We start from the raw sequence: 11,730 nt of genomic DNA on the forward strand, positions 1-11,730 counted from the left end.
AAGCCTCGAGAATCTGCTTCCATCTTGTTGTCCTCTCATTGTAATGCTGCCAGAGGGAGATCTTATGGTATACCTTATGTTTACTTACATTTGTCAGTCTTGGAAACTAGAGAATATCTGGGCCATGACAGAAAACAAACTGATTATAATGACCGGATGTTTCCTCACACCAAGCACGACATGAAATTAAAGGGGAATCAACGTAGGTGGGATGCTGCAATCCGGAAAGAGTGCAAATGCAGATTGATATGCACTTGAAAGCAATTTTCCCCTCCGCTCATCTTATCCTTGTGACGTATATTTTATGGTCTCCATGGAGGGCTCCCATCAGCACTTTACTTCATTCCCTTTGAAATCAATTCAGTCTCTTTTCTCCTACTCAGTGTGGGTAACCATGGATACCGCTCCCAACTGGTTTGGCTTGCACATGAATTTGTTTATGATTGTTACTTGGGGGCGATTTGAATGCTCTTCTCTACACAGTCACAATACATTTAAATCCCTGATCCTGAGTGGGCATTGCATTATTATGGTTGAAAATGCATTTGTCTCTTTAGCTGTCAAAATAGATGCTGAACAAACAAGCTGACAAAGAATGAATAAGCGAGCAAAAGCTCAATGTCTTTAACTTCCCAGAGCAAAGCTCAATGTCTTTAACTTCCCAGAACAATATATTACTTTTACACAATGTAATGTTCTAAAGACCAAAGCCACGTTAAAGGAACTTATCAGTATAAATACATATCAACTATTTACAGCTTTGGGCCATATATCATACGTAACATAACTCATTTTCCCAGTTAACAGCTTTATCTTTAGATAACATACATACAAACCTACATGAATAATTGAGTCAGTGATGACGAAGTTATGGACATTTGAATGTAAATCAATTCTGTCCCTGGGGGGGGTTAACCCAACGAGAGTTTTTTGAGCAAAACTAATGCTTAGAATGGATTCAGAATCATGGAAACCCCATCACATGCTACTTAAAGCATAATGAAATGTTGCCTTATATACATAGGTTGTTAATGGTATGGTCACAAATAACCCCCTATAAAAGAAATTGCCCCGCAGGGCCTATATAACTACTAAAAATGCTGTCTGTGGCATCATTGTTGGATAGAGAAGATACTAGAGTGGTTTAGTTCAATTTGTTTTTGACAATTTAATCTGCTTTCAGTTGGAATTAGGAAAAAACTGGGTGAGAATTCCTAGGAGACCTTACATTTAGCACCACACTCTACTTTTTTCCACATGGTTAAGCCTTCATCCTGACTGTATCTGCATGAGCATCTACATATTTCATACTGGATTTTTAGAATAAAAGTCTTTCTAGATCTGGATCTGGCTATTTTAAATATTAATCACTGCTGGGATTACACACAACATGATGAAAATGTGTTAGTCTAACATGTCACTCTAATGTGTTTTCCTTGTTTCCCCTGAGCTCTTGTGACATTCACCAAAAGTGAAACTTGCTTTATAATGGTTTGCTGGTTGCACTGGCTGGCTATTTTGGACTGGAATTAGTAACAATGGACCTAACTGTGGGTCTATAGGCCTCCTCTTTAATCTTTTAAATGATTTCTCAGTGGAGATTATATAAAGCACTATTTAAGAAACGCAGAGTTGTCTATTAAAAACCAGGATGAACATTATCATTTTCCATAATGGTTGTATCCCAGAATCCATGCAAGCCCGTATGATCATTTGAGGCAGAGCAAAGCTGTGTTTTTGTTTAATTTTGTTACTACTATGTACTACGTGATGGTGTAAACCTGATTGATCCCTTGCACAGGGGGCCTCTAATCAACAGAGAGCCATTGATTTCCTCTTCACGGGACTTGCAAGATGCCTGAGACACCAGCTCAAAGCCAGCTGACACTAACTGATGCCAAAGCTCTGTTTTGAAGAGGGTGAGTCATGCTCTGATAGATCCCACTCCCAGCCAGGGATGCTGGATGCTCGCACCTTGCAATGTGAGCTCCACCGCACTGTCATTCTGAATCATTGTGCTACACAGAGAATGTTGCAGATGGAATCTTGGTTAACTGTGGTCAGTGTGGTGTTACATAATGAATGTGCAATCTTTTATAGGCAGGCAGAAAAATAACCCCCTGTGCCACCCACATGTAGCTGTTGGGACATCATTTGGTGTGGCGTATGTGCTGTGCCATGTGTAATAAATCGAACTCCATCATAGCTAAGTATCGGTCTGATCTCCAGCTTATCATCCCTGTATGTTTGGTGATGTCTATCCATGCTAGACTTGCTTTGGTAAGCAGTTTTCCTGTGGAAGTCACATGCTCTCTGGGGTTGGGTCCGCCTCATCAATTCTCACAATGAAGATACTGTAGGCTATCTTAATGAGATTTGGAGGTGTGGTGCTTATAGGCTTCATGAAAACTGTCAAATCTCAGCTTCTCTGTGAAAGAACGTTTGAAAGTATGGTAAAAGAAATACAGTTCTATCGATTTAGAAGTGTCCTGGATCCCTTTTTAGTTTCTCAAAGAAAAATAAATCATCGATATCTGATGAAAAACAAAAGTATGTAAATTGGAGATACAGTATAATGATTTAATTATTTATTTTAAATTGTCAACATTGCTTTAAATTTACTTAATTTTGGACTATAGTGATATCAATACTAAATCATGGTCAGAGTAATAGGTCTCTACATTTCTGTAATAATATTTTCACATTTGTTAAAATATACATGATCTAAAATACTTCCGTAATCTGTAGTTGGATTTGTGATTAATTGTTTAAAGCCTAATCTGGACATGAAGCGACTGGTGAGTGACGGCTTTCGATGGTGACGTATATGTCGATCAGTGTCGGGTGGATTAAAGGAAATGCCTCTATGTATATGTATATTAATTGATTAGCGGTATACTGTGGTTACTTTGCGTATGCCCCGTTTGATGCGTATGTATCGTAGCGCAGCATATGACGTCAGGTATAACAGGTACAACTAGCTCTCAATGATGACGTAATAAAGATGTGGATTAAAGGACCCAATGCCAGGGTGTAATTGGTTTTCGATGGTGACGTAATGACGATATGTTTTAGTGTCGGGAGGATTAAAGATAATGTCGCTAGCTTGCCTAGTGGTCCTGGCCTTCATGTTATTGGACGGCAAGGTCCCTAAATTGAGGGACCCATCTTGCCGCCAGATCTGGTGGTGCTGGCTGTCATGTTGTTGGACCACAGGGTCCTGAAGTTGTGGGACCTGGTCGAGAGGGTGTTACCTCTGGAACTGTATGGGGTGGCTGACTCTGACCCATTGACAAGGACAACTATCTCTACCATGGCCTGATGGTCCTGGCAGTTCCGGCTGTCAGATGTTAGTACAGCCCAGCCCCGAAGTACTGGGACCACTATCTTCATCAGTGCTACAGATGCAGGAGAACCATAGTCATACCCATCCCTCAACGGGGTGGCATGGGATTCGATCTTCAGTTCTTTATGACCTACCTGCCAGAACATCGAAGGAAGGAAGTGATACTGCCCTGCATATTGTATTTAAATCTGGGGTGGTATGCTTATAATGGGGTGCCCGACTGGAGGCCAACATACTGTTCAAGCGGACGCATACTGTTCAAGCCTTTTTGATATTGTACTCATTTCACACGGGTGTGATTTGGTTCCTAGAACTATAGCCTATCCATCATTTATCTTATCTGGAGACCCTTGAGAACCAATGATGATATAGCTAGGCTACTGTATAGCTTGCATAACAAAATACAGGATTATCCCACACTAACAGACAGACGTACACTGATAAGCAGGTGTGTCCGCGATTGTCCATTAGGATGGATTAATGAAAGGCAGGCAGGGGCATAAATCAAAGTTGGGCGTTGATTGGACTGGAGACTGCAGTGCTGTTCTCAAGCCTGAATATTCGCCGGCCCCTCCGGCTCTTCTCAGTCTCACCGCCGCACGGCATGCACAGCCACGCCCCCAGAGACACGCATGTATTATTACGCCTCTCGCAAAGCGCAGACACACCTCCTCTGTGCGCTCTCTCTCTCCATCACAGAGAGCCATAAAGGACAAGAGGCACCGATGAGTGCTGCTGACTGTGCTGAGTGATCTGGACAACATGTAACCCCGGCGCGGGATGAAATACGACGTGATGATGGCTCTGCTGAGTCTGGAACCGCTGGTGCAGAGCAGCTAACCCACTGACTGACTGGAGGCAAGCTGCAGTGATAGGTCATGATAAATGCCTGCGACCAATCTTGACAATAATACGGTAAGGCCTTTTATTTTATTTTACAATGTGAAATCTCTTATATCAAAAGTTAAGCAAGCCATTTGCCTCTATTGTGGCGAGATTTAGTTAATATGCACCTGCGTTTTCTTTATTAACATGGTGTCGTCATCGAGGCTCAAAGACATTGGGTCAGCCACATAAAGGATGCAGGGGCCGTGCCGCAGCAACAAAATAAAAGGGCTACTGAAGTGTAAGATTTGGTACTGTTTCAAAATGAATTTCGCCATTGCTATTAAGTGAGACCTGTCGTCGTTGAAGCAGCTTCGTTCATAATTGTTGCATGCGAATTATTTTATCGAACGTTTTGAATAAGCATGCGCATAGGCCTATTTTTTTGTATCTGACAGCGAAGTTATTTATTAGTGACATATAAAATCACCATCAGACATATTAAAGACCTATTAGGTAGGCCTATATCAACCACGCACGTCTATAGCTTTAAGTTTAGATCGGTAGCCTAGTGTATCCTACCTAGACACATTTTTGGATGAAGATTTTGCCCTTAACTTTGCTACTCGGAGAATGTTTTCATGGTTTCACTGCTGTGAGCTGTAGCTAGGCGACGAGAGTTATGTGGCATGTGGTCTCACCCTAACTATCAATGATTAGTTCAAAGTGGCCCCACTATTGCATGGGAATGATTCTTGTTGCCCACTTTAAAAGAAAATACAGCATTGCAAACAGTCTGATATATTTTTATTTAGTTACTTAGATCTAAATCTTAAAGTGGGATATATCCTTCTAATTGCCAGAGGAGACTATATATACCAACCAACAATTAGATAATGTAGCATTTGGATTTTATAGTATTTAGGACCTGCAAGCTATAGTCCTTAATCAAGATATGCTCTAATAATAAACTATCCATCAAGACATTGCTCACAAATAATAATAATAATAATAATAATAATAAAGTGTGACCTTGCCCTCTGGCTCTGGCCACATTCCCATTGCGTGAAAAACAGAAGATTGAGGTAGATTTCTGCAACCTTCTTCTCAAAATGGTGAACCATTTTGGAACCAGTAGGCTACCCATGATATATTGTTGTTATCCTGTTATTTCCCCTAGCCAAAAAATCCTATAGGATTCTGAGCATATTAAATCCTATTAAAAATCTTATCGGAATTTATCTTTCTATTTTCTCGCACACATGAAAATCCAAGTTCCAATATAATTCTAACTACAAGTCAACAAATTCAGATAAAACATTTGTTATTCAACACAATTACAATATACATTCACAATTTCACAAATAGCCGGTGGGTGTCATGCAAAAGTTGCATGTCAAAAATGGGGGGAAAGGGGAATTTAATCAACCAAAATGAAGATATGTATGTAAGTTTGCGTGTTTCTGAACAGAAGTGATATTTAGGTGTGAGTATACGAAATGAAAGCCTGGGTATCGAGGCTAGATGTGAGGAGACATGATGGGGATATGGTTGGTCAGTTATCTCTCATCACGATGAACAGATGGTAACTCAGGGTTAGCTCATGAGCCAACAAGGAACCCTCTGTGTGTGTGTGTGTGTGTGTGTGTGTGTGTGCGCGTGTGTGCGTGCGTGCGTGCGTGCATGTGCGTATGACAATCTCTATCAGGAAGTGGGAACACATTAGAAATCCATCAAAGCAGTATAGAAAGACGTATTCGGTCAAGTACTCCATTAAATCATATGTCAACACTAGTGTTTGATAGTAGTTGAGTAAACAGCCAAAATAAATGTTTTCTGTGGATTTTTATAGATTGTTTTTCTGTATTATAGGGCAATTATGATACATCAGTATCACACCCCAACCACCCAACATGTTTTGGTTTTTTCATAATTTATTATTTTAGAAACAAGGCAAGGGTATAACAAAACATACTGAAAGAGAAAAACAATATAACCTTTTTCTATTTAGGCTCCCTACACACACGCACGAGTGCACACACGCACGCACGCACACACACGCACGCACGCATGCACGCACGCACGCACGCACACACCATACTTAATTAATTATTAATTCGTATTTGAGGGTCAATTGGAACCTGAATGTCAAAGTAATTTGCATTGTAATGATTGTAATAATATTTCTGTAACTCTATGACACGTATTTTATTGGTGCACAACCAATTTTACAAGGTTCAGTTAATCTGTGGCCCAAATGACTGATTAATCTGTATAGAAGGTGGGTTACCAAAAACTACAATCTGCTTTTACTGCAGGCTTAAGCATATTAAGAATGTGAACAAGTATCAGTGTGAAGTTACTTAGTCGTTTCCCCCAACCACCTAAATACAAAACGATATTTTAAGTGTGTATTCTAAATGGGTTTCTTTTAATCTTTTCACAGGTTGTGTTGATGGTGAATCACACTGAACAGGGACCAGAGGAGTTCCTTTAAGATGACACGAACACATCCACCTGATATACTGGAATCTACATTATATCGGGACAATACTAGTCTGAATCCCATCACTGGGCACTCTGTTTCTGGTCAGTCCTCCCCACGATGCGACTTGCAAATGATTGACAAACCAGAAATCATCAACAAAAGGCACTGTCGTAGCTTTGACTTCATCGAGTCACTGGACGACCCGCAGGCTTTCTCTTCCTCCATGGATTACCCTTACAAGAGGACCGAGCATCAGACGCTGGAAAAAGATGTCATGTGGAATGGACTCAATCAGCCAGGGTACCTTCGTTTCTCTTCCCCTGATTTGTTTAATTCTAAACAACTTCAACAGCACACCAGCCAAGACAAGACCAGCCATCTAACGTGGTTTGATTCTAAAAAGAGAACAAGATCCAAGAGTGCTCCCCGAGTCAAGTCAACTCTCACCCCTGTACCGATCTCAGTGGCTCCTCCAAGCAATAGGAAGGGCAGGGACACACCTCAGGCTGTGTCAGAACCTCTAAGGACATCAGAAACACATCGGGAGCCCCACACCTCAAGTAGGGCTTTTTTCAACGAGGTTCATCCTATCAAACTGCAGCCACATTCTCCCCTATACGTCTCAGACTGTTTTGAAGAGGACAAACCAGATAAACCAGCCACAAGTCCTCATGTTAGGTGCCGTGTAGACATCAAGCCAGATGCTGCTGTGTTACAGCACACATCCAGGCAGCCCCCTAGTGTACGGACTGAGCAGCCATGGCAGAGATACTCGCACTCCAGTAGCAGCAGAGGACTTTATGTGCCACGCCAGATTGTCTCCTCTCCGACACCCACTGCAAGTGAGTGTTATAGTACAGATTTTAGGCCAGGGTATCACTACGCCACCAGCATATCTCCAACGTCGTATCAGCCTCTGGACATACACAGAATGCCCTCTCCTACAGTGCCATATCTGAGTAGGGAGCAGAGGGCTTACTCAAATCCCAACATACCCACAAAGTTTTTCTACACTGAAGACCCTGTAAGATATCCCGTCCACCCATATTCTCGAACATGCTTTCAGGATGATCAGTCCAGTCTGGCCAGCCATGGCAGCACAATGACAAGCCAGTATGATCCAAGGACTCGCTGGGCTCACACTCTTCCTGTCAGGTCATATTACACAGACCATCCATCTCCCCATGATCCAATGCAGACAGTCTACAGCAGACCGTACTCCACAAGTGAGGCGGGATCATACTATTCTCAAATTCCATTGTCAAGACCTTATTATGGAGAAGACCACCCAGCCTATCCATATAATTTAAATAGCTCCAGGGTGGTTTACTCAAAGCCGTATAACTCTCCTGCAGAGCAATATGTTCCATCAAGGGCATATCACACAGAGGGCCGTCGACGGCCACAGATATCCCAGGCTTTTACAGATGACTGGTATCGCTCAAGTATATCTGGTTATTCCAATCAGTCCTCTCAACATACACCGCCAAGAGTAAGGCAAGACCCCGTTATGCCTCCCTGGTTTGCCAACAATTATATGGAGACAAACAGACTAGGAGCAGAGGTAAGAAACCATTCCAAATCTTGGGACAATATTCTTTATCCACGTCATGAGCGACAGCAGGCAGTTCCTCGTGGACGCAGTTATGAGAACCTGCTTTGCCAGGGCAGGCAGGCAGCATCCAATGTTACACCACAACCAGTGATACTTAACCTCTCCAGTTCACCAAGGCGATATGCTGCACTGTCCCTCTCTGAGAGCTCACTAGAGAGGGGTTCAAGCAATCCATGGAGTAACACTAAGCGTGGACTGTGGTACGTAACCCCTGAGATCACCATAACAGACAATGATATACGTGCAGGCAACAACAAACAGAGTGAGGTGCATTCAGACAACTGGGATGCCATTGACAGGGAAAAGTCACCATCTCCCAGAGTAATGCGCCAAGGGCAGTCATCTGACACAGCAGAAATGACCAAAGACAGGATAAACAATAACTTCTCCCTGCAACAGAGTCTAGAACAACTGGACGAACTGTTAGCTGACCTGGTCGTTGATTACAAACCTCCAATTGGCAGGAAATCAAGTGAAGGCCTGTTGGATCAACTAAAACAATTGATCAGTGAAGATGGTGAAAAAGAAAGAGCAACTACACAGTTGGAGGATCTAGGTCCACTGAACACACAACTTCCATCCACTAAATCCAGCCCTGACACAGTCAAAGACCCTGATAGCGGCTGTGATGGTTTACAGAGGAGTGCCGAAGAATGCTCTCCGTACCACAGCACGGATGAAGATGACACTATGGTTTGTGCAAACAGAAAGTGCAAGCGTATAGAGACTTTGTTCAATGCCTGCCTGTACTTCAAGTCTTGTCACAGCTGTTATACCTTCTATTGCTCCAGAAACTGCCGCAGGGACGACTGGGAGATCCACAAGGAGGACTGTCTGTACGGCCGCATCAGCAGTGTATGTAGACACACCTTGAAGTTCTGCAGAGAGAGTTCAGAGATCCACAAAGCCTTCTCTCGAATTGCTAAAGCTGGCTACCTCTCTAGAGGGAGAGGTGTTCTTTTCCTGGGTTTTGCTAATCCCGGGACAGCAGACAACTTCCTGCAGGTTGGGCTTGAGAGCCTTCTCATGTCTCCGACATATTTGTCTCTCAGAGAGCTGGATGGTTTCAAGGACAATCTAGGTGATTACTGCAAGGAACTACAACAGGCAGGCAGTGAATATGACCCCAGTGAATGTTTCCTTTTGAATGTATCCATAGCAGTTGGTGAACTAGTGCCTAACAGACCATCGCCAAGGGTCCAAGCACCAACGGTCCGGAAATATGCAAAGGTGTCCTTGGCCTCCTCCAGCCCAGAGAAAAAGCTATTCAGGAAGAATGATGACATGGAAACGCTCATCCTCACTCCACCTCCCGGCACACCTAATATTGATAAGGAGGGGGAGGAGGGCAGAAAAGCCAGAGAGGTGTGCTTTGTCAATATCCAGCGTGAGCTCAGGACCAGGGGAGTCTTCCTTCGTCATGAGTATCCCAAAGTCTATAATCAGCTGTGTGAGTTTGTGGAGAGCAACAAAAGGTTCACTCCTACTACCATATACCCAATAGATAAAAGAACAGGAAAACAATTCATGTGTATGATCATGGCCGCATCAGAGCCAAGAACTCTGGACTGGGTGGGCACCCCACATCTCCTGGATGATATTATATAGCCTAGTGCTGCACAGCAACAATAATGATGTCAGTTACACTATATGTACATACTGTATATATTTTAGAGTACTGTGGCAAATTAAACAACAGGAATTTCCTAGTGTCAATCATCACTTAAGACCCACAGTATTTGGCACTGTCTATATCTTCATAGACTTTCCCCGGTTCCCGCTGCCTGCATTTATTATTTTACTTGTTCAGAATATGTCTCAGCATCAACCAGGTGTGCGCCAAGGAGTAGGGGCCAACTTTGAACCACAACTGACACATCCTACTCGTTATACCTTTAAGGAAGTGGAAATTCAGAACATTTCATTTGATGGCAAAATTGTAGACTTAATTCAGGCAAACCTCTTGCTCTTTCTCTGTCCCACACATACACTGTACAAGCTCACAAATGCACACCACACTGCGAGCACACACACACTGCGAGCACGCACGCACGCAGCACACACACACACACACACACACACACACACACACACACACACACACACACACACACACACACACACACACACACACACACACACACACACACACACACACACAGTGATGCAAATAGCCTGCATACTTAGACTCGCTAAATTCAGAAAGGACGCCATCATGTCACCCTCCGGGGGTCCTGGGATGCAAAAATGTACTCAGTACTGTACTCTAATGTCGTTGAAGTAGGACTCATAAAATGTCCATGGGACCCATCTAAAATACCACCCCTGGGTCCTGGGAACCATTATATTGAAAACCTATTAATATCACTGAACACACATGTACACACACACACGTGTACACACACACGTGCACACACACACACACGTGCACACACACACACACACACACACACACACACACACACACACACACACACACACACACACACACACACACACACACACACACACACACACACACACACACACACACACACACACACACACACACACACACACACACACACACACACACACACACGACTTGAACATTACCCATTGTTGTTTTTGCCTTGTTTTGATCCTCTTGCACTTGAACAGTTATTTGCCTGCATGTAGACTAGATACAAACTCAGTTATCCAGGTGTTCCAAATATGAAAATGTAATGTATGATATGTGCAGTTTGTGCAAATAATGTTTGAAGCACATACTATTTATAAAGTACACATGCTGTCTCTATAAATGAGTGAAGCCTGATTTATACTTTGGCGTACGACGCTTACACACGCTGAAAGATCAACTAGATTGGCTATTTTTGCCACATGACACCGTCGTACGACAGACAATAAATTAAGCATTTACCGCCACGTCTAATATTGTTACATTAAATTTCTGTTTTCGCCACCAAATATTATATCAAGTACTTATATTGTACCTTGTTGCAGTGGATGTAATATCACTACTGTTTAGTAGTACCTTAGTATTATTTCGGAAGTACAGTTATGTGGGTGATTATTTTTCTTATTGATATATTAGTTCTTGTTTGATAGAAATAGAGAAAAACAATCAAGCTTCTCATTAACCTTTCCTCACGATTCTGATTTTTATTTGCAACCTGCATCATCACTTTATCAGATTCAATGTCAATCTTGTGGACTTGCTTTGTTTGAAAGTGGCCTTCAGTCAAAAGAAGAAAAAAAGAAATGCATTAGGCACAAAGCAATCTATATAAATTAGCTATATTTCCTAAGGCTTGACTGCTTTTGACTTGGGTTATTTTACCTACCATTGTAAATTAACAATTATTTTGCTTAAAGCATGTTATTTATATTCAGGTATTTTAATATGGATATTGCTTATAATGAAGTTAATTATGGTAAAGATAGAATACCATTTGATGCTTGGAAATGTAACAT

General features: G+C 42.3%; 1 protein-coding gene across 1 annotated transcript; it reads left to right on the forward strand.

Moving 5' to 3' along the window:
• Positions 1-4,165: 4,165 nt before the first annotated feature.
• unm_hu7912 (un-named hu7912) lies at positions 4,166-9,947 on the forward strand. The gene is made up of 2 exons (XM_080765360.1): positions 4,166-4,261; positions 6,618-9,947. Exon 2 carries the CDS (start codon positions 6,670-6,672, stop codon positions 9,880-9,882), a length of 3,213 nt encoding a protein of 1,070 aa, XP_080621486.1. The 5' UTR covers positions 4,166-4,261; positions 6,618-6,669; the 3' UTR covers positions 9,883-9,947.
• The last annotated feature ends 1,783 nt before the right edge of the window (positions 9,948-11,730 follow it).

Source organism: Protomyctophum bolini (genome assembly GCF_963924005.1).
Source record: "Protomyctophum bolini genome assembly, chromosome: 6".
Lineage (NCBI taxonomy): Eukaryota > Metazoa > Chordata > Actinopteri > Myctophiformes > Myctophidae > Protomyctophum > Protomyctophum bolini.